Here is a 22,843-nt window from a genome sequence, read left to right as displayed (position 1 = left end):
ATTGATCAATGAACTATGCAGAAATAAAATAAACGTGTTACATATTTATAATTAAATGTATACTCTATTATTACAGAAACGCGTAATAATTTTTCTAGACATATAATTAAAATTATACGGATAAATTCTCATACGAAATAAATCACTTTTTAATGATGAACGTCAATGATACACTAGTCCTCGATATCAAAGGAAAAAAAAACATGGATTCTGAATTGTTTATCTGTTTTACGCTGTAAATTTATGATTTTAACTTTCATTTAACTCAAGATGTCAGTTTGTCCTACTTTTATCAAATATATCGATTTCGAAGAATTTGCCTACAAGAAAGTACATACAATCATTTTGAACTCAAAAGGTATAGAAAATTTTCTAAATTCTTATTGTATATACTAAATACTTATTAACTTTTAAAATAAACAATAATATAAAGTGTTATACTTGTCTGATTTGTATAGTATAAAAATAACAAAGTCTAGCCTAATACTTTAATTTTGATTGTATATGCTTTCTTCAAATTTTCATAGCTAAAATTATATTTAAAATTATAGGTAAAAGTAAGCACTTAATTGTACACACTTTAAAATGATATATATATATATATATTCTTTTTTATTTATAACAGATTATCAAAAAAAGAAAAAAAAAAGAAAAAAAAGAGGGAGGCTATTTATTTTATACGTAGCTCTCTATTTAGACGAATCTCATAATCGAACGTTCCTTTGGACTTTCGAATATAAAAAAAAAAAAAAAAAAACCACACAAATAGAATTTAAAAAGAACTATAAACGATGTAAAATTTTTTACCAAATAATTTATAATTGAATTTTTTTTCAATTTATTATGTAAAATTGGTATTTCGTTCTTTAGAAGAGATTACCAATGATGATAAACGACTTCTTTCCCCCTCCCCCACCCGCAATTTTTATCGTTCCATTTTGATAATAATTTTTCCCTTGCCCAACACTCATTTCATAGAATGAGATAAGCGACCGGACAATATTAAGATATGTAAATCACGAATAAAGTGAAAGATGCTTCGACGGCTTCGGCTGTCTTAAGGAGGTTAAAAAAGTGATATGCTAAGGTGCAAATTAAAATGAACTTTTCGCAAAAATTATAAGATGCTGATTGTCTATTAATTGTGAAAATAAAAGAATTTCCTTGCATAATGTCGAGATAATATCTCATAATCTACAATTCTTCCTGATTTATTTAAAAATATTTTTTAAAGTTTATGATTAAATCACATTAATTAGATAGTGTCTTTTAAAAATCTTGAATTTTTTTTTTTTTTTTTTTTTTTTTTTTTACAAAGAACTATCTAACTACATGTTTGAATCGGTGATAAAAACACTCACCCTTGAAAAAATATACTATCCAGGTCTTATTTATTGGACGGACGAAGGGTGATCGTTCATTGTTATGGAAGTTAAGGACTTTACATTTAGATATTTAGTCAATGACTTAATAAAGCGAGATTACAAATTATTAAATGCATCTATTAAGTACTGGAGTATTTTTCATTAGGTTTCAGCATTTCATCAGAACCTTCGAGATCATTGAGCGGAAGCTGTCGTACAAGTTCCATTGCTTCGAAACGAACAAAATGCATTTTACAAAATTAATATAATGCAGAAGGAGAAAAGTGCGTTACTGTGCAACTAATCGTGTATGTGTTGTCATGGTGCACCCTATTTGGCACTTTGCAATGCTGGTTTAATTCAACACAAGTGCCAAGAGCTTAACGAGTAGTGCAATTACAATGAAATTATAAATTTACATCTTTCTGCACAAATAAACTGTTAAAACTGCCAGGTAATATTCGCTTTGTACCACCATAGCCATTTTGTGCAACTAGTCAATTGCAAAAATTATCCGAGGAACGACAGTTTTTCATAATTCTATGTGAATTATGAAAATTTAAAAGTACCAAACGTGCAACACATAAACCATTATGTAAATACGATTTTAAATTTAACCAAATCTCTTTCATTTATTTCATTTTATAAGTGTTAATAACCTCTGTCGTACTTATTTTCCTCAGCAAATAAATTATCTATGATAGATATTTGCACATAAAACTTAAATTTTATTGAAATGTAAATTGAAGGAAACTTATAACTAAACTTATGAAACAAACAACAGTGTTACATACATTATGTTCGCATGCTTATGAAATTATAGAACTTTTTCTCCATAGATGCTATTAAAAAATTAAGGGGCTTCAAACTATCTAATGATCGTAATCAATGATTAGGCAGTTTTTATATAAGCAACTTTGTCACATGAAAAGTACTGCTATGTATAGAGCTTAATTGTTCTTTTTATGAACAATGCTGGTGCTTACTTTCTAATCTTTATCGTTTCTTAAATTCCTGCTATGTATAGAGCTTAATTGTTCTTTTTATGAACAATGCTGGTGCTTACTTTCTAATCTTTATCGTTTCTTAAATTCTGTTTTTTTTTTTTTTTTTTTTTTTTTTTTTTTTTTTTTTTAAAGACGAATATTATCGCACCTTATAGTAAAAGTAGAGTCGAATATTTAATACTTGTTCATTAAGAAAATGCTTAATGAACTACCTTTTGCGTGCTCTAGTCGAATTTTCTTTCACTAACATTCGCATGGTATCAGTTCTTGTGGTATGCAACTCACTGATAAATGCATGCGTGCCATGCATATTCCAGAGGTAAGCAAACTCGGCAACTTCTTAATTGTTGCAAAGTGAAACAAAAATTGTGCCTGCCACTTCAAAGAGTCTTGGCCTTTTCAAGTAAATCATTAATAAATTTCTGAAATACATATAACGCATGAATATTTTAAACCGTCAAATGTAAAAACAGTTTTATTATCGAATGTATAAGTCAATTTTACCTTGACATCATGAGGAGACTTCTTAGCGTCGACTAGCAGCTCCTATTTAGAAAAAGAAAAATATTACAATCGAACGCACAATGACGATATAATTTTATATAAATTATTAAAATATTTCAACGAAAGGGTTCTACGCTTACAAGTTATTAAGTGATTCAGAAATGAACAGCACATTCATTATTCAATTTATTTCATTTAATAATGACACATAGTAGACGTATATAAGAAATGATGTATTTAAAAGACTATTATTTACTTAAAATTCGTGCATCGGTGTTGAAATTAATTTTCATTCGTATTACAATAAATACTCTCTGCGGATCACTACTTGGGACGATTACTTGTTTTTACTTACTTGTAAATAGTTTCTTCTGTGATCATCACTGTCCATATCAAGTAGCTCATCGATATCAACTTCCACTTCCCTGCTATTTCCATTCTCGTTCTAAAATTAAAATCTTTAGTTTTATAATCGCTCAGCCTTGCTCAAAGTATAACATTTATGAGTTTTAAATTTCAAATACTCACCACAGACTCGTATAACTTTTGAAGTTCTTCGAAGAGCCACATTTCAACAGCAAGTCGTTTACGAATAAGAGACATTTGATGAGATCCATACTTGGCTGTTAGAAATTTTTCTCTACGTTCCTTTACTTCACCTTTCACAGTGAATGCAACGTGCAAATTTCCCCGAGCAGGACTGCGATCTGCCGTCAAAACACCTCCAGCTTCCATGATCTATAAATTTATAAGAAATCTACAAGAAGAAAAAAAAAAAAGAAAAAAAAATTAATATTAGCGTTTCATTTATTTAGCTGGAGTTTACTTTTTTTTTTTTTTTTTTTTTGAGTACTTTAAATACACGATAGATAATAATATTATCGAATGATATTTTTCGCTTAAATCATTCATAAACTTTAATTCCAAAGAGGACTAATTTTTACAAAATTAAACTTTAATATAAGAAATGAAAGATATTAGAATGTAAGAAACTAAAAATCAAAAATTCTTTATAAACTCTTCTTTTATAAAGCCTTTTGTTATTTAAAAGTGTGTGTCATATATTTACAGGTCCTTGAAATACAATATGAACAAAGAAAATAAAAGTGCCTATTGACATACTTGTTTCGATTGAATTTCACTGTAAGTGAATTGACAAAATTTATTCTATAAAAAAAAAAGAAAAAAAAAGAAAAAAGAAGAAAAAATGAGAAAAAAAACCTCTCGAAAATAAACTTTTATCTTAAAAAAATTTTAATATTCATCAAGATAAAATATATTATAATTACTAGTAAACAATTGAAATTTAAATTAAAAGTAAAAAAAATAAGCCTAATTAAAAAATTTACATAATTAAACATTAAAAGTTTTAAGTAAATAAACTGTTATTCCAATTAAAATCCTGAAAATCTTGCGATTTACTATATAAATTTTATTATTTATAATGTGCATTAAAATAAAATAATAAATATCAATAAATTTCCTATAATTGTTCGGAAACTATCATTAATAAATAACAAGTGTATTGGTTGTTTGATGATTACGATTGTCATAATTGCGAAATGTTGACATTGCGATTTGCTTAAAATGAAAAATGAATTTGTGACGAATTAAAAAACTTGCCACCATAAAATTCGATAGTAATTTTTAAAATTTCATTATTAATAATCTAAAGATACGTGGTTTTTAGATCGGTATAGGCGAACTTTTATTTAAAAGATTAAAATCGGCGAAATCATTTGCAAGTACCGCCACCGTACACATGCGCACAAGCGTAAACATGCATATGCCTCCGCTCATTGACACGCCCGTACGCTTTTTAAAATTGATGTGTTTTCATTCGGTTATTCTCAGAATGCGTTTCCGTGTTATATTAAGCGATATTCTTCACTATAGCGAATAATTTTCTTAGAAATCCATGATTAAAAATTTCATTAATTCTGAGTAAAGCTATTTAAATAGGCAGCTATTTAGCTATTTAAATATACAATAATTAGAATTGATTATTAACCAATACATGTGACTTAATATATTAAAAATTTATCTGAATTGTGAATAACAAATACATTGTTTTATAATTGTTGCTGTAATTGTAAGCTAATGTTGATAAGGAGTGCACTATAAATGAAATACATTCAGCGGTTAATATTTTAAAAGTGGAAAAATAATATTGTTCCAACAAAATGCAAATGTACACGATCAAAAAAGTTTATAAAACGAAAAAACCACGTTTTATTCTTATATTTGTACACGTTTTGTTTCAACATCGATAATATTCTGCCTTCGTGTCACCACATACTCTGACAATTATAAGCACTATTAAAGGCTGGGCCTTAGACATTAATACTAACATGCAATGTATTATGTAAGAAAGTGGAAGCACGTTTGAGCTTCGACAAAGAGAAAAAAGCACAAGTGCATACGAAACTACATGTTAATGTGTATTCACTACCCTCCCCCACGCCGCGGCCGTCACCGCCCTGCCAATCACGTGCAGGAGAATGAAGACGAAATTTTTATGCGGCAATCATCAGTCGTCGTTCCCCCAGAAAACTTGGGAATACGTATAAAGCTCCGGACGCTCGTACTACCAACAAACCTCGAACGCTTTTAATCATTGTGCGCTCTGCGGATCCATTGTTTTCAATTCAATGGTACACACAATACATGAAGAGTCGGCGACGTCGGTAAGCTGAAAAGGGGAGCGAACGAAGGCACACGCATTGAATTATTTTTCACGGCTCCGTGAGCGCGTCCGACTCTCTACCAACGCCTGGACATTCCTAAAGGATGTCTAATTTCCGCGTGCCTTCGCCTCTGCGTTCCCTCCCAGGCCCCGCCGCCGTCACAGTCACAGCCACAGCCGCTGCCGCTACGGCTGCCGCTACGGCTGCCGCCACCTCCATCACCGCCGCCCCACGACACCGCCGTCACTTTACTCAATCACTTTGCTCTCTCTCTCTCTCTCCCTCATGCGTACACACACACGCGCGCGCGCGCGCAAACACCCGCCGCTCAGACACGAACGCACGCACGCACGCACGCAGATAAAACAACAGCAGCAGAAGCAACAGCAGCAACAACAATAATTATGATTATAATTATTATAATGATAAAGATAACAATGATAACAATAATAATGATAATAATAGTAATAATAATATCAATGACAATAATAATAGTAACAGCAGCAGCAACAAGAACAACAATAACGATAACAAGAATGACAGTAGCGACGGCAACGGCAACAACAACAACAATAATAATGATAATGATGATAATAAGACGCGAGGCGAGTATACTCACGCTCTCCGTCTTGCTGCTCGTCGTCGTGTCGTCACTAAACTTTTGTCGCCGAGTTGTTATACGAGTGAAAGACGGCGCGGAGGAGGAGGATGAAGAGGAAGAAGAGGAGGAGGAAGAAACGAGGGGCCGAAAGCTTTTATGCGCTGCTACGACGATGCACCGCGGCGACTGAAAAGTGTCGAGTGAACAGCGGACGCGGACTTGGAAAATAATCCCTTCCTGGCCACTGATCAACAAGCAATCAACCGATATTTTATTGGACGGTCAACGGCACCACACGCGAAATAAAAAGTCTTCTTCGTTCGGCGGAATAAGATGAGAAGGAGGAAGAGGAGACCCGTACAGCGAGATGGTCTATAGCGGAAAGCGGCCAATGCGCGAGTCTTGCTCGCGACTCCCGACTCCCGACAATTGTTTTTTTTCTCTCTCTCACTCCCTCTCTTTCTCTCTTTTTTTTTTCGCCGCCACCGCCTCTGCCGCTGCCTCTGCCGCTGCCGCTGCCGCTGTCGTTGCCGTTGTCGTTGTCGTTGTCGTTGTCGTTGTCGTCGTCGTTGTCGTTGTTGTCGTTGTCGTTGTCGTTATCGTCGTCGTCGCCTTGGAGGAGTATTACACACGCGTGTATATGCAGACGCCCTAGAGGGCGCTTACATAATCCTTTGGACGCTTATGCGCTCTCCCATGCTATCGCTAAACTCTTTGCTCTTTGCAATAATTGTCATTAATGGGTCCTTAATCAGGATGGAGTTTGCCGGGGCTGCTTTACCGTGTTTACGCACGGAATCGCACACTTATAATATACTTATAATATAATGCAGTTTTCATGGATATTTTGAGATTTATCGAGCTCTCAGTGAGCTTAATCGCCCAACATTTAACACGCCTTATTGTATTGGTAGAGCGAAATAAACGCGATGTAAGCGGGCGAATTAAAATTGTTAATCGACAGATTAACATGACATGATTTATTGTAGTGTGACTCGGTGTGGGGTAGAACGAGCGCTCGGCTTATCGCGTAAAGATTAAATGAAGTAAGAAGTGGCGGACCGACGAGAGCTTGGATCGATCGTTAAGCTTAAAGTGCTCGATCGGTTGACGAGTCGTTGAATTAGTTAGCAGGAACGGATGGCGAATTATCGAATTGTAGCTGAACGCTGCCCCGTTCGATCGCCTTATTTCCAATTGAAAGGCAATTCGGCTCGGGATACTGCATCCGACATAAATTTCTGCGTTTTGAATGTCGCGAGCGTGAAAGAGGAAGAACTTGGAATATTTTGAATTTCGATAATCATTGGTTGAATGCGGACTGTCATTCGAGCTTCGATTCGATCAATCAGATCAAAATAACCTAACTCGCGGCTTTACAAAATTTCGAGCTTACGCAGAGCTGGTGCTCGTGAAATTTGAAAATTCCACGTGGATATTGGAATAAAGAATTAATTTGTAATTAAGACGTTCGGAAATGGCAAATCTTAAGAAAGCGGTTCTAAGTGTGTACTATGATACTTATAAATGGTGAGAATAATCGTTAATCTATTGCAAGACTGTGTATACTCGATGTTTGTATAACATTTATAACCTTAAACAGTTGGCGTTCGCTAATTGTTTTATCATTAGTTAATAATGCATTCGGCCAATTTATAAGCGACTGGGCAATAACAACTATAGTCGTTTATGAATATTACGCTCTCATAATTAGAGAAAGACCTGTTAATATTGTTTAAAAATTTCTCACATAATCTTCAATGCCCAATTAGCAATTTTATACTTTATATTATTAACTTATGATTTTTCTGCCCATTATGTGCTTATAAATAATTACATAATATTTCTAATGTTTTATTAGAATTTCTAAAAGTGAACTTATGATTTTAGGTCGTTAATAAAGAGCGTAGGAATATTTGTCATTGGGATAAGAATTGCATACAGTTGTAAAGGAATAGACTTGATGGCTGCTGCGATATAAATCATTAAAATAACATTTTCTATTTGAAAAATTATTTAAATGTATGTAAATTAAAATATTATATTTGTAATGTACATATAATAATAAGAGTGATGTGTAATGTGGTAATGGTAATACACTAATTCCTTGGTTGTATTATTATTTATGTCATGATGTTTAAATAAAAATGAAATTTCAATAAAAATGTAATTTTATTTACCGAAATAAAGCTATTTGCAATAATTTGTTATTATTCGTTGTTCTCGTATTGAACCGCTGAGCAAACAAAACTTGAGAAAGTTATTTATGCACACATTTACAATGCATAATGTCCATGAGTAACAACTAGTAAACGGCTAAGTACTTCATTCGCATACATAACCTTAATTCATCATATTTTATTCGGTCACGATATTGGCAAAGAACTAAAGAAATAATATTTATCATATAGTACCCTAAATAAATATTGTTTTTTTTGTGCGCTCAAGTTTTCGAAATAATAAAATTGTTGAAAGAATTGACTCTGATTGTTAAAAGTTGGCAAAAGTTGTGCTCATGTAGCTTTGGAAAATACTTATAATTTCCATTAAAAATTTAACTAACTATTTAATTTCAATATTTCGATAATTTAAAAGTATTTAGACGAAATTCTACCGCAAAAGAGAGAATTTTCATCAAATAGAATGGAGGATAATAAAGTAAAGATTGAAAATCCTGATCTACCAGGTAATGGGGAAAAAAAAAAAAAAAACAGAAGACAGTTAATTAAAATAGAATAATTAATTAATAGTTTATATATGTTAAATAATGATTACAGTTGTTGTCGAAGCTCTGTTTGATACATTAAGCGATAAAGATGACATGGTACAACTATCTGCTATCGAATCCATAAGGACATTATCACGTAAAAAACCTTCCCTTATTATTCAGACTGCTGTTTCTTTTTTGGAATTGTACCAGAAGGTTTTTATATAATACGATAAAAATTACGATTGTATTGTCAGTCAATTTTGTTAACTGGAATGTTTATTTAGAGATTACAAAATCATAATTCGATCGTTGTTATAAAAATAATGACGGATGTTTGTCAAAATCTTGTTACACCTCTGGATGAAACTTTAGCAATATCTGTTGCAAATTTAGCTGTGGAGACGATTGAGGCTGGAACGGACGAGGCATCGGACTTGTTGGTCGCATTAAGCAAAATTCATTGTTCGCAAGCAGTAGGAGCATTAGTAATAAAGTATATATTAGTATTATTTAATGCTTGTAGTTTAAAAGCATTGCAAATGTTATGATTGCCTGAAAATTATATATAATTCATTTTTAGGTTTAAGCCAAATACAAGGCCACACTATACAATAATAAGAGCTATAGGAATGATTGCGGAAAAAAATTCCACAGGAATATTTCCATTCATAAAAGTGGCATTAAGTATCTTAGAATCATTGTTGCTTAGTATGCACGAAGAATCGTTTAGAATAGCAATTGCCTTTAGTGAGACTCTTTTATAACATTAATTTACCATAAAATTTCTATAAAAAAGCATTTTAAAAACGTTGTATAAACTTGCAGCTTTGGGAAAAATATCAGATGCGATTCACGATTGCCCTACAAGCACGGAGATAGTTCCTAATGCAGAACTACGCGAAGATATGCTTTACGACGAGCTTTTAACTGCTTTCGAAGTGTTGATCGAATGGCTTTGCACAAGTCGTAATATAATTTTAATAGAAAATATTTTAATAACACTTGCTTCAATTTTACCTTTTCTACCGAAAGACTATAATTATATATTTATTTTGAAAGTTATTCCTACTCTGTTGAATTTGTGTAAAAAATTTAATGTGAGATTAGCTGCCTCAAGGTTTATTTTTTCTCTGCATACGTTTATCAATAATTTTGATACAATTCATTTATTGTCTCTTTATTTCATTATATAGACTGCTTGCGATAATTTTAAATACCGTAGCGTTTCATGTAAAGGAACTTCTTCAACCCTTGTTGGAGCAAATACATCAGACATTGTCGGAAATGATTAGCATCGCACCTTTTGACGATACGAGGGATGCATTATTAACTCATTATGAAGTCTTACAGTGTTTCCGAGCCATTGTAATTTTATATCCAAGAGAGGGATTGGATCGGTATATAACTGACTAACCAAACCATCAAAACATTGCAATTTATGTTCGCGTATAACGATTGTATTAATTATAGGCTCTTGCAACAATTAAAATCGCAAAACATCACTCAACGCTCTCGGTCATTAGTCGTCCTTAGACATCTCATAAATACTTTACCAGCAGAAGTATATTTCATTTATTAATAAAAAATGATCGCCGAGCCATTAATGTCATAATGTAATTTATTAAAAATGTCATCGTCAGGATCACGAAGGACTTCGAAGAATCGCCCTGAATCTTCAAGATTCATTGGGTGAGAAAACCACTCACCATATTGTTGGCGCAATCGTAGCTTTAGCTGCAAGACCAACTCTGCCACTCTTACCTTCTCAACTGTCGTCATTCATAAAATTCATGGTAATTAAGCTGTTGATAATTTGAAATGTTATTTTAATTTATAATCGTAATTTTAGGTCATGCATTCTAACTTGGAAACGGATGAAGGAGTAGCTTGCGAGGAAGCTTTACATCTTCTATCCAGCACGGTTAACGGAGCTGAAACATGGCTTTGGCCGTTGCTGATTAAAGCTTTGTTAGATCCGTTAAACACAGCCTCCGTAAGCATTTCAACTGTGTATTTTCTAATGGAAATAACTTTTTAACAAACAAGCTAATTTAATCATTATTACCAGCAATAAAAAATATTTATAATCAAACGTGTTTATATAAAAAGATTTAGAACGTAATTTTCAATCTTATTATTAATAATTGACGCTGTTTATAAAGTTTTTTTCATTCAACATCACACGTATATATATATATATATATATATATATATATATATATATATATATATATAAGCACATAGCGATATTATTTATTAAAAAAATATAAAAAATAAAAAAAAATAAATAAATAAAAAACAGGCCGTCTCGATTTTACGTGCCTTGGCGCCTCTGGCTGTTAAAATAATTCGAGACGAGAATAATCTCGCCGATCAGAAGGACTTTCAAAGCTTGAAAGTTTTTGGCCGCTGCTTGGAGCTCTTGGAAAGCGAACGAAATCAATCAGCTGTCATTGCCTTTCTTAAATGTACGGCACCACTTTTGGGGCATCGACTGAAGCCACAGTGGGACACTAAGCTTACCGAATTATCGAAATTCTTGAATCAATGTGCGGAGACTATGACGGAGGTAGAGAAAACGCAGATTTGGGAAGAGAAAATCGTTGAATTTGTGGAAGAGAGCGTTAATTTGGAGGGCGAGTATTGGGGTTTAAGATTGGCGGACGAATTAATGGGAAAGACCATCACTCCATCGCTTTCGATCATTTTAGCGGCTGTAGCCAGGGAACCAATTCATATTACAATATTGGTTGAATCAGCGCGGATGCATAGTGTAATTAGTACTGGACAAAGGTATTTCATCATTATAATTTTAATTTGGATTTTCAATTTGGACGCTTGTCCAAATTGCAGCTTCGTATTGCATAATTGCAAAGAATAATAATTGAAATCGAATCATTTTTATTGATAAAATTATATTTAGATTTAGCAGTCGGCAATATATTTATTTGCCTTGGTCCAAATCATTTCAAGTAAATAAATAAATAAAAAAAACAAAACAAAACAAAAAAGAAGCCCCCTCCCCCCCGCTCCCGTTATTAGCTTAAACCGCCCGCTTAACACTTACCATTTACCGCAGACCCACATCCAGTAAGTACGCAAGGGCTGTAGGTATCTGTGCAAAAAATCATTTGGAGAAGGTTTTGAAAATCATGTTGGGCTTTTGCAAACTCGAAGACGTGAAAAAGCAACCCGTAAGACTTCTTGGCTGGATTAGAGATGCGAAAGCCGCGACAATTAACGAAGCGACCAAAGCTGGTTTGTTGATGGCATACGCAGAAATTGCAAAAAGAGGAGATGCCACGGCTTTGTTTCCTACCTTGGATAAGGAGATTTTTCCTTGGATCGTAGAGCAAGTATACAGTTGCAAGGAAATAACGACGAAAGAAGCCGCGCTCGTTGCCTTAGAGCAAGTAATTACATAATTTAATTATTTAAAAAAAAAAAAATAATAAAAAAAAATTGCCGTTAAAGTAATCAAAGTTTTTATGTTTTTAAATAATAATTGATATACACTATGAGGTATTCGACTTGTCATGTGAAATGTTTTATTTTAAAAGAAGCAATGTTAAAGCAAGTTAAAGGAGATCAATTTTCTCCACTCTTCTCCAATCAATTAAACTTGTTTTCGTTACTTGTCATCCTTTTTCCTACATAGACAAAACAATGTTAAAACAATGTTAAATGTTATTTTATGCTTATAAGAGTTGTGAAAGAAATATTTAAATTCTATTAAACGAATGTGTGTGTGTGTGTGTGTGTGTGTGCGTGTGTGTGTGTGTGTGTGTGTGTGTGATTGTGTTTATAGGCAGGTGAAGCCATTCATCCCAATCGATTACCCAACTCACCGGGTTTTTATGATCGAGAGCATGCTTTGCAAATTCTTTTGAGACTTTATCAATCACCCACCGGCTATAAGCCATTGCAGTTGTATCCATTGATTTTGAAAGCAATACTATCGTTAATGTATCCTTTACAAAAATAATCCACTTTCGATTTCTGGAGCCTACAAACATTCCTTAACGTATATTTAGAAAGTTACCTCCCGTCTTGACCGACGAAGAGAAAGAGGTACTTCTTAAAACAACGATTGATAAAATAATACCAGCTAGCAATCAGGTATATATTATTTATTTTTCTTGTATTTTCTTTGTATTTGAATAAAAATGTAATTTTGACATTATCGATTATATTTAATTTCATTTGTGAATATATAGATCGAGGAGATGAAGATGCCGCAAGTCATGCAACAGACTATTGAATATTTGGGCACTATCAGCAGTGAAACTGTTGCCAATTCAGCAGATACTTTCGCATTGTTAGTCGACATTCTCATATCGTGGATGGAATCTGTATCATCTTTCAACCGTAGAAACGTATTATTTGTTCTTAGAACGACTCTTAGGTAAGGTAATGATAGGATAATGTCGTGAAATTGTGAAATGCACATATGACGTATGGCGGTAATGCTACCTTAATGGCATTGAATGTTATAACGTTATGCCATTAAGACATAGATGCCTTAAAACATATTTTATCAATCGAATATTGTAAATAAAAAGAAAAAGAGGAATAATGTCGTAAGGGTAATACGTAAAATAACGTGATAATATTTTGTTTTTTTTGTTTTGTTTGTTTGTTTCTTTTTCTTTTTTTTTTCTTTTTTTTTTTTTTTTTTTAGATCTTATTATGATTCATTGAAATATACATATCCAGGAGGGAAATTGGAGCCAGGCAAATTACTTGGAATGATTTTATGTTGGAGCGCAGATCCTGAATTTGCATTGAGGCCACTGGTGGTCGATTGCGTTGCTTTGGCATTAAATATTGGGGCAAAATATCGATCTACCATGCCGGATAATAATTTCAATCACGACTTGAATGAATCGAAGCGAATTCTCGTTAGCGAAGATACTAATTTCCTTTACGACGGCATAAAGGTAAAGAAGGAATTAATTAAAAAGCGCAACAGTGAAAATCATATAATTCGAAATCTGTCTTAAAAAAAAAAAAAAAAAATCCAAACAAATAAAATATTATTATACTACTTTGATTTAAGTTTATTCATTTATTAATTTTTGCTTTTTGTTTTAAAAACAAGCTAATGTCGTCGATATGATTTATTAGAGTCTGGCGGCAGCGGTTAGCGAGAGAATATCAGGTACGGAAATTGTAAGCCTAACCCACGGCCTAATCAAAGGATTATTGTATCCGTCAGAAGCAAAAATCGCCGCTGCATTAGCCCTATCGGAATTATTTAAAATTCGTGGCTTGGAATTTCCACGATCGAATCTCGATGTGGTCGGTAAGAAAACTTTTCAATTAACTTTGAATATTTCATATAATTCCTATAAAGACTCCTATCGCCTATAAAGAGGCTATTCCCGGTTAAGGGCGCAGCTTCTCCGAGAATTTTAGTGGCTTCGTCGGGCCTTGATTGCCTGTGTATTGCACCAAACAACGAGTAAAAAGTTCCTGCTAGCGCTGAATAATATCAATGTAACTCCGCTGAGCAAAAATGGTAATTCATTTGTAGTAAATAATGCTTTAGAGTCATTAATGTCGGTAAAATTGAGTTTATAATGAAAAGAGTGTTGGGATCGACTTAAACTTTAAGCGGCTGCCCCGTTGTTTCACCTGTTAGGCATACACGACTCACTCGGATGCCCCGTAGACTCAAATTATCGATACAACCGATGATAATTATTAGCCTATCCTTATCGGGATAATCATGCCAATTGTTTATCCTTGAGCGCTTTCCCGTCGGTCGGGCATCCCATTCTCATCGTACTCATTGTCATCGCTCTCACCTCTACTAGATTAGCCAGTTGTTCGTGAACATCGGATCATCTGCTCCTTAGGGTGTGCTCTTTAATTTTGTCTTCGTCGTTTCTCTCTATCAAGCAAGAACGATTAAAAAATCGATCGTTTAACAATCGTTCCGGAAAAAATTATTTAAATATTTTATCGCGACTGGCCACATGAGTATTTATTTACGTAACTCTCATCCTTGAACTATCAATGAGAATATATGTTCGTAAAAATTATTGCATTTTTATAATATCGTATGATCGAATCGCGATGCCTCTCAATTACATATATTCAAAGGAATCAACGAATGAGCTTCCTCCTTAACATTTTCAGTTACAATCATTAATCAACTGAGTCCAGATAATCCGAACTGTCTAAAGAAAGCTGTGGCGGCAATTAAAGAATTATGCATACACTATCCACAAGAAATTTTGGAGCATCTGCTACACCAGCCTATACCTTTTGATTGTGGCACCATGGAATTTTGGAAAGAGCTTGGAAAATCAGACGATATTGGCTTTCGTGTGTGTACATTTTGAATGCAATTCATAAATAGTTGTACGGTTTAATTTATAATACGTAAGGGCATGAAAGAATAGGAACCAATGCGATTGTGTAATTTTAAAAAAAAATTTTGATTATCTTAAATTTATTTAACATGAAATTTGTCTGATTTTTTTCGTTTGTTTAAATCTTATTAATCTAACTTTAACGCGTAAACAATAATAATAGAATATTTTTAAGCTAATACTTAATCATTATTAAGTGATTTTTCGTAACGATTGACATGAAATATTTCAAGCAAAGTATTACAAACATTAATTATCCCCAACGTATTTTCCATCATATAAAGATATATATATATATATATATATATATATATATATATATTTAGGAGAATATGCGGTGCTTCAAATAATGAACTATTTTGTCAGTTGTGGAAATTTAGCGTGTGCAAACTCTCGTTATTTTCTAGGCGTTGGAGCTGCTTTTAACCAGATTGAAAAATGATGATATACTAATCGACAATATTTCATCAGCTGATAATTACACTAAACGTTCTGTCGCGGCGTTTACGTCCTTGGCAGCAATTATGGCGATCGGACAGCTCTTGAGCTCTCCAAAGGCTCAAGACTTAATCGATCCAGAACTTGCGGCATTAATCGCCGTTTTAATCAAGTTTTTGGCCGGTTGGTTACACGCTGATCCACCAATGTCCAGCATCCGCACGAAATTTGGTTTTGTACCTAATCGCGGGGCATGCAAAATTAATCCACATAAAGAAGCCTACGCTGTCCTAATAAAAGTTTTGAATATTATTGGACTGCATGATGCAAATAAATCAACCGAATTTGTGAGTATAATGTTTTCATGTGACACTGTAAATTGCGCGCCCCTACCTCTAACAATAAAATTTGTATACGCCTGAAGGTAGACATCGTTGAAGTACGAAACCTTGTTTAATTGCATAATTAAATGGGGTAACAATTTGTTTTTAATTAAAAAATTACATTTTTTTAGTCGTTAAATTAAGCTTTAACAAGAACATTGAGCTCCCTCGAGCATTGGTAAAATTTTTTTGTTAATTCCCAACAGAGTTTCGAGTCCGAGTCAGAAGCCGAGGAGAATTTAGTGAGGACGATGCGCGCGGTTATGCAGTGCTTATCAAAGCGCAACGACATCCTGATCGACGTGACCAGATGCTTGGAGAATCTCGTGACCAGTAATCTGCCAGCTCAAAGGGCAGTTGCCATAGTCTTTCACGCGGAGCTCATCGGCGATCCAATCTTCGACGTCATGTCGCTCGACTCAATTGTGAAGATGCTGCACGAGGCCAAGGCAGATTCTTCTCCGCTGGTCAGGAAGTTGGCAACCATTGGCCTCGCGCGAGTGGCACTCTTGGAACCGGATCAGGTAAATTGGGAAATGGAGAAAGACGGGCCCTAGAGCCGAGTTGACTTTGAAGTATCCGAGCGCCGAAAAGTTCATTCGATGTTTCTGGTCAATCGTGACCATCTAATCGAGCTCTACTGCATTTAATACATAAATCATCTTTAATTATACAGCTCAAATTTGCCATTAAACAATTCCATTTTTCCACATTCAAGGCAAACATTAACCCGTCCAATTATTTATAATTTAGATATTGCGCACATAACTATTGCGACCAATGAATATTGTATAACTTCTACGTAATAGCCGAGATATGATTTCATTTCTCATAGCCGAGCTTTCCATGAAAATTGGAACTTATTGTAAATAAATTTTGCCGACACGATGAACGTTTAGATGCGTCTGCAAGGGACATTGGCAATTTCCGCGATCTAAAGTAAGACGAGATGGAATCGCACACGACCAAATGCTTTTGGATGTCTATTATTGCATCCACGCCACACCCTCGCGTTAATCCAACATCCTATTATAACTCAGCCTCTGCAAGAACAGGTGGAGAAGTATTTGGACAGCTGCCTGACCTCCCTGATGAACGGCTTGGAGGAGCCAGCGAACGCGTACGGCAGTACGGAGGTGGTGCTGGAGTCGCTGAAGGGACTCGGGGTGCTGCTGTCGGCGAAGACGGACAAGCCGATAAACCCGCGAGTCGTGTTTGCTCTCAAGCCCTTCATCGAGAAGGAGAACTGGGAGATGAAGCTCGCGGCGATAAGGGCATTGGGTTCGACAACCCAGGGCTGGCAAAGATTCATCCAGTCGCCGGACGACGACATAACGGACCACTTGCTCGGATGTATACCCTGTCTCGTAATCAAATTGGAGGATGACAACGATAGCGTGGCAACGGTGATCTTATATCCCTCATTCTCGAAAATATTACCAAGGATAAGCATGGGATTTATCTTTGATAATAATTTCAAGATAATTCTAAGATATTGTGTAGTTTATTAGATGTTTAATTAATATTCGTTAGCAAGTGTGATGTCCTTTAATTTGATTGATTCGGATCATTATCGATGTAATAGGAAGAGAGAGAGAGAGAGAGAGAGAGAGAGAGAGAGAGAGAGAGAGAGACTTTTGGCTCATCAGTGGAGATTAAAATAAAAAAAGAAAAATGATGATCCAATTATGTATGCAAAGTAATAATAGATAGATAATTGAAAAAAAAAACATTTGAAAATTGTGCCCATTTAATGTTACAATCACTCGTTATTCAAACCAAAATCGTGTGAATGAAACATTAATTCAAACATAATTACAAAACTTTACTTTATATATGTATTAAAATATAATATAAATGATACGCTTTAATCGAGGATTAACAATTACAATTATGAATATTCAATAGATAATAAAATGGAAAACTTTGGTTTATAATAGGAATACTAATTAGCTAATTAATTAATATAAACGACTGGTAATAAAAGCTCTTTCGTCATTTTATTTAGGAATCGAGGAAGGTATTGTACAGTATGGGGCATCTTATACAATGTGAATCCTTGGCTAAAATAATCGACACTTATCTAGCGCCCGAAAGTAATTTGAATTTTGAGAAGTTTGTACGAGAATTGATAAATTGTTTGAAAACGGATTTACCATTACGAGCCGAAGAATTGCGGTAAGCAATATTTATCTAATGTTACAATAATCGTTAGATTATCACGATAAATAAGGTTTTCCTTATTTTTCTTTTTTCTCTTTTCTATGATATTATAGAAATGCAATTGTCCGAGGATATTCAAAATCGGAAAATGCGATGGCTCGTGCGACGTCGGCGACGATATTAGGATTGTTTGGTGAGCCGAGACCGGAGGACGTCCAGAGGATGCTACAGCTATTGCACGATAAGGATAATATCGTGAGAGCTCGAGCCGCTCAAAGTCTCGCTTTAAGTTTTACATTTTGAGGCAAATTATTACTGGCTTTCACGGAATTATTATCGTAAATTTTATAAAATGAAATGTGATTACTGATTAATGTGAAAATCAAAATCACACGTTCTATTTTTTAGGCAAAATATTTCAAATAATTTGGGAACAAACGAATAAAATGATGAGAAAACTTACGATAATATAATGCGTGAATGTAAAGGTATAAGCTTGATTAGGTATTAGTAGACTATATTAATAGCCATCATTCTATTTAATTAGAAAATCAATATTTCTTATTAAAATACAAACTCTAAACACTGTATTGAACAAACGAGAGAAAGTTTTTTGATTTTATATGTTAGCTTTCAGCGAAATAAAAGATGCTACGTAGTAATCGAATCCCATATCTGCATCTGTTAAACTCATTGACTTGTATAAAAAATTAATTAAAAAAATCCAATTTCTTATACTTCCGTAGTAAACATTTAAACATTTACGCGATTAATATACTAACTTTCGGTTTATTAACGTTCGATGTATAGACTTTGTATATTTCAGAAAACTTTCTCGTGTCAATTTAATTTTAATGTGCAATTTTCAATAGTATTATGCGTAAGGCTATATTTTTAAAAATTATTTACGGATAAATGACATATTCTAGAAAATAATGTAATTTTTAACGCCATGAGAATTTTTTTTCTTTTTTCTTTATACAAATGTTTATTCAATATGAATTTTTATTAATACGTTACTTCTTTGTCTTCTATTTTTATTCGAGCCTGTTGTATAAAAAAAAAAAAGTTACCAAAATTTTAAACAATTTGTAATTTAGTAGCTTTATAAATATCATAAATACCAAAAACGTCTTCGGTACAAAGAATAATAATTCATAAAAATTGTATTTAGTTAAGCTTGTTAATTTTGTTATTTCACCTTAAAGAGCGTTATGTTATTAAATCATGAAATTTTCTTAACAAGTACTTCCTTTGATTTTAAACTTGTAAAAAAAAAAAAAAAAAAAAATCATGAATTTTATTAAAGATAATTTTCTTCATTTAGTTTTCATTTCAATCTATATTTGGTAAATAAAAATAAATACTCCATTCTATTATGTATAAAAAAATGTAAAGCAGATTTAAAGCAAAACATGTGTGTGTGTGTGTGTGTGTGTGTGTGTATGTGTGTGTGTATATTCAAGTTAATTTAAATTATGTCTGCTTTAAAAAAAAATAAAATATTTTTGTATGAATGATAGAAATGATATAAAGCTTAGAAAACGTGGCCTTCTGAAAATTTTGTACGTTTATAAGTACTCTTACGTAACAATTTAAACAGAATTTATATATTTATTAGCATATTTGTAAACTCAACAATTAATTACAAAAAATGTACAAAAGACATATCTATACAAAAATAAATCAACATTCACAATAATATAATAAGTATTTTCATCTTATCATTTACTATACACGAACATATAATTATTATTATTTACTGTGCAGTTTCTCAATACAAACACTAAGTTGTTCGAGTCGTTGAAGAAGATTAAGCATATTGGCACTCGATTGTCTAAAACTTGATTGCTCAATCTCGTGAATATCCTGACGTTGTCCCATTTCAAAATGAAGTCGCGCAAGTTTTTCCTGCTGCTCTCTAATTTCAATCATTTGTTCCATACTACAATCTTTTCCTGTTATTTCAAAATAAGAATAACGATTAAATGTATTAAAACATTGCATTGCTATACTTAAACTAAACAGAAGCTTTACGATTAATTATAGTTCTCGTATTAAAAAAGTTAGAAAATCTGTGTAAACAAATTTTAAAAATAAAGTATAAGTTTTCCTTGCATATAGATTTTATATTAATATAAGTTATAAATAATTTTAAAATGGTTTAAAATGAGTTCGATTAATTTATAAAGTTAAATTGAAATTTAAGAGAAAATTTTTTCATTGTAACAGACTCATTAATTACGTAATAATAATAATAATAATATATCAGTATACGCGTGTATTTATAATTGTTTGAACAATAGCCGTTTAAAATGTATAAAATGTATAAAATATGCCGTTATTCGACATTATTATCAGTATTTCTGTATATCGTGTTTAATCATGTTGCATTAAATTTATCTTAAATTGCATAATATTGTATTCAATGTATCAAAAACATGTTATCTTATTTGTAAACATATTATAAATTAATTTTTTTAAAATTAATTTCAATCATTATTCGGATTGCTCTCTATTTATAAAAATTTATCCAAACCCAGTCGAATAATTAACGATATTTTTAAAAATTTTCTTAAATAAAGACGATGTAAGAAAAATAACAAAGAACAGTATACTAAATTAAATTTATGTAGTTTTTCTTTTTTTGTGTAACATTTATTCTCAATAAATGTTACTGTCTGTAATCATTATCTACATATGATCCGTAGAAAGTCGACTTATGAAATACTTGATAAAAGTATTTTATAATATACGTTTTTGATTAATAGAAATATGTTTAAACGAGTTACTTAGTGTTATCCAGAACTGTAAGTTCTAAATCTGTGATCAAATTATTTTCATCGCTTTCGTTAAATATATTGTGCAATTGTAAAAAGATTAAAAATTGTAAAGATACATATAAACAAATAAATAAACTAAGCGTGAGAGAAAAATGTTATCTTTTTTAAGCGATGAGAGTTCAATGTTTGATTAAATAATAGATAAAATGAAAAATTTAATATTTTTTCTTTGTCACTAAATTTTACTAAATACGGACTTGACACATATTATATTCATAAACGTAAGCTTGAAGGTTTTTTCAAAAGGACACATAAAATTAATTAAATACTTGAACAAATTTAGATTGAAAAATAAATGTATAAATGTATAAATGTACATAAAAATATTTCAGAATAATACAAACACGTAATATCGCTCAAGATTTGCATAGCTATTACATAATTTTTAAATTATTACTTAAATGTTTCTACGTACATTCGCATAAAGTTATAGTGAAGAGTTTTATATATGTAAAACATTACCAAAAGCACGCAAATTGCCACTATGGAAGTCTTCGAGTAGCTGGAGTAGCGCTTGCTCCATATGCCTGACATCGGGTACTTCTGATAAAAATGAATGATGCTTGCATGGTAGCAGAACTTTTTAAAATTTTAATAAAATAAAAAGACTTTAAATTAAAAAACTGATAAATATGATAAATGTATTAAATAAATGGTAATAATTAAATTATTCAAGTATACGAAACAACATAATTTAAATAGTAAGTGCAAGAGTTGTTTGATAATGAAATAAAATAAATTGATATCATAATTATAAGTGGCAACTTTTAGAAGACGAATTAGTACATTAAACCAACTATTACAAATTATCATTTACAGTAATTTAAGATTTGAGATTTTTCAGAAAATGAATTGTTTCAATATTATAGTATAATAGCCAATTTTTGCTTTGTTTACTTAATCTGTTAAAAATGTACTAAAGAATTTAAAAATACTATGAAAGTCTTAAACTATTTACATATGTATTAGGTTGTTGTAATTCAATGTCACTCAATGACAGTAGCTTATGCTTTTCGATCTTAAAATATTAATTTCAGTAGATAAAGTTTTAAAAAAATCATTGAAATTAAGTAATAAGCTAATGTTTCTTGTTAAAAAAATTTTATTTTACCTTATCTATAAAATAAAAACAATGATAATCTGTATTTAAAATTATGGCCCAATCCATAGGTATAAACAAATATTTAATTTTTTACAATAAGAACATAAAGAATGTAAATGGTAAGGCAGTCTATTACCTTTACGTTGCTTATTTATATTTGGAACTTCGGGATTAACGGACTTCTGTTTTTCTTTATCGTTTGAATAAACGAGACGAGATTGATTTCCATAGCTAGTTGTAGCTTGACTCGAAGATTCTTTGCTTAATGCCGATGAACTTTGTGCGTTATTCTCCCATATTACTTGTTGCTAAAATATAATTTATAAAAATCTTATCGGTATAAAACAAAATTTAACAATTATCGGGTTATATGAAAAATTGTATGGACATTATCAATACGAGATTGATATATAATGTAATGGTAAATGTATAACTAGAATACTTATACAATTTTAAAATTGTATAATTACCAATTCATGGGGACTGTGTATTTTGCCTTTAGATTGTTTATTAGACTTAGTAGGAGTACAAGGCGGCGTTACTTCATCGCCTCTACTTAATGGCTCTTCGCTCTCCTCTTTCTGTACCAATTGTTGTAGTTCACCGCTACCCGAGTGTTCATCCATGTTCATCGTCTATACAATATGCATAATATTATTGA

The 22,843-nt window shown here is 32.3% G+C and overlaps 3 protein-coding genes across 4 annotated transcripts; 1 reads left to right on the top strand and 2 right to left on the bottom strand.

Moving 5' to 3' along the window:
• Nucleotides 1-2,712: 2,712 nt before the first annotated feature.
• On the bottom strand, nucleotides 2,713-6,280 carry LOC105363128 (protein phosphatase 1 regulatory subunit 14B). Its single transcript, XM_011500730.1, has 5 exons — nucleotides 6,182-6,280; nucleotides 3,398-3,632; nucleotides 3,231-3,317; nucleotides 2,876-2,917; nucleotides 2,713-2,793 (listed from the first exon to the last, which is right to left on the bottom strand). Exons 2-5 carry the CDS (start codon nucleotides 3,608-3,610, stop codon nucleotides 2,752-2,754), a joined length of 384 nt encoding a protein of 127 aa, XP_011499032.1. The 5' UTR covers nucleotides 3,611-3,632; nucleotides 6,182-6,280; the 3' UTR covers nucleotides 2,713-2,751.
• A 2,655-nt stretch (nucleotides 6,281-8,935) lies between these two features.
• On the top strand, nucleotides 8,936-18,697 carry LOC105363125 (maestro heat-like repeat-containing protein family member 1). The gene is made up of 21 exons (XM_011500727.1): nucleotides 8,936-9,086; nucleotides 9,158-9,366; nucleotides 9,454-9,620; nucleotides 9,699-9,990; nucleotides 10,067-10,270; nucleotides 10,344-10,434; nucleotides 10,514-10,666; nucleotides 10,723-10,866; nucleotides 11,176-11,666; nucleotides 11,953-12,286; nucleotides 12,682-12,839; nucleotides 12,908-12,992; nucleotides 13,091-13,278; nucleotides 13,555-13,813; nucleotides 14,001-14,178; nucleotides 15,018-15,208; nucleotides 15,661-16,038; nucleotides 16,281-16,598; nucleotides 17,130-17,480; nucleotides 18,083-18,252; nucleotides 18,351-18,697. The coding sequence occupies exons 1-21, from the start codon at nucleotides 8,985-8,987 to the stop codon at nucleotides 18,538-18,540; spliced, it is 4,653 nt and encodes a 1,550-aa protein (XP_011499029.1). The 5' UTR covers nucleotides 8,936-8,984; the 3' UTR covers nucleotides 18,541-18,697.
• A 1,206-nt stretch (nucleotides 18,698-19,903) lies between these two features.
• On the bottom strand, nucleotides 19,904-22,822 carry LOC105363124 (coiled-coil domain-containing protein 28A-like). Of its 2 annotated transcripts, none has more exons than XM_011500725.1 (4): nucleotides 22,653-22,822; nucleotides 22,319-22,490; nucleotides 21,543-21,659; nucleotides 19,904-20,195 (listed from the first exon to the last, which is right to left on the bottom strand). In XM_011500725.1, exons 1-4 carry the CDS (start codon nucleotides 22,812-22,814, stop codon nucleotides 19,993-19,995), a joined length of 654 nt encoding a protein of 217 aa, XP_011499027.1. In that variant the 5' UTR covers nucleotides 22,815-22,822; the 3' UTR covers nucleotides 19,904-19,992. The 2 variants fall into 2 exon arrangements, with proteins under 2 accessions (XP_011499027.1, XP_011499028.1); XM_011500726.1 differs by having other exon boundaries at nucleotides 21,543-21,623.
• Nucleotides 22,823-22,843: the final 21 nt, after the last annotated feature.

The sequence above is a fragment of the Ceratosolen solmsi genome, unplaced genomic scaffold, assembly GCF_000503995.2.
Source record: "Ceratosolen solmsi marchali unplaced genomic scaffold, CerSol_1.0 scaffold27, whole genome shotgun sequence".
NCBI lineage: Eukaryota > Metazoa > Arthropoda > Insecta > Hymenoptera > Agaonidae > Ceratosolen > Ceratosolen solmsi.
The sequence above is the reverse complement of the archived record's forward strand: the minus strand, read 5'-3'. Positions and strand labels throughout refer to the sequence as shown.

What these genes read in the sequence shown, in the direction of transcription:
- LOC105363125 (XM_011500727.1), top strand. Translation starts at nt 8,985, where the DNA reads ATGGTACAACTATCTGCTATCGAATCCATAAGGACATTATCACGTAAA. An exon ending in GTGAGATTAGCTGCCTCAAG is followed by an intron (nt 9,991 to 10,066) that starts GTTTATTTTTTC and finishes TTCATTATATAG; the next exon opens with ACTGCTTGCGATAATTTTAA. An exon ending in AAAGCAATACTATCGTTAAT is followed by an intron (nt 12,840 to 12,907) that starts GTATCCTTTACA and finishes ACGTATATTTAG; the next exon opens with AAAGTTACCTCCCGTCTTGA.
- LOC105363124 (XM_011500725.1), bottom strand. Translation starts at nt 22,814, where the DNA reads ATGAACATGGATGAACACTCGGGTAGCGGTGAACTACAACAATTGGTA. An exon ending in TACACAGTCCCCATGAATTG is followed by an intron (nt 22,491 to 22,652) that starts GTAATTATACAA and finishes ATTATATTTTAG; the next exon opens with CAACAAGTAATATGGGAGAA. An exon ending in TGGCAATTTGCGTGCTTTTG is followed by an intron (nt 20,196 to 21,542) that starts GTAATGTTTTAC and finishes TTGAAATAACAG; the next exon opens with GAAAAGATTGTAGTATGGAA.
- LOC105363128 (XM_011500730.1), bottom strand. Translation starts at nt 3,610, where the DNA reads ATGGAAGCTGGAGGTGTTTTGACGGCAGATCGCAGTCCTGCTCGGGGA. An exon ending in TATACGAGTCTGTGGTGAGT is followed by an intron (nt 3,318 to 3,397) that starts ATTTGAAATTTA and finishes TAATTTTAGAAC; the next exon opens with GAGAATGGAAATAGCAGGGA. An exon ending in ACAGAAGAAACTATTTACAA is followed by an intron (nt 2,918 to 3,230) that starts GTAAGTAAAAAC and finishes TTTTCTAAATAG; the next exon opens with GAGCTGCTAGTCGACGCTAA.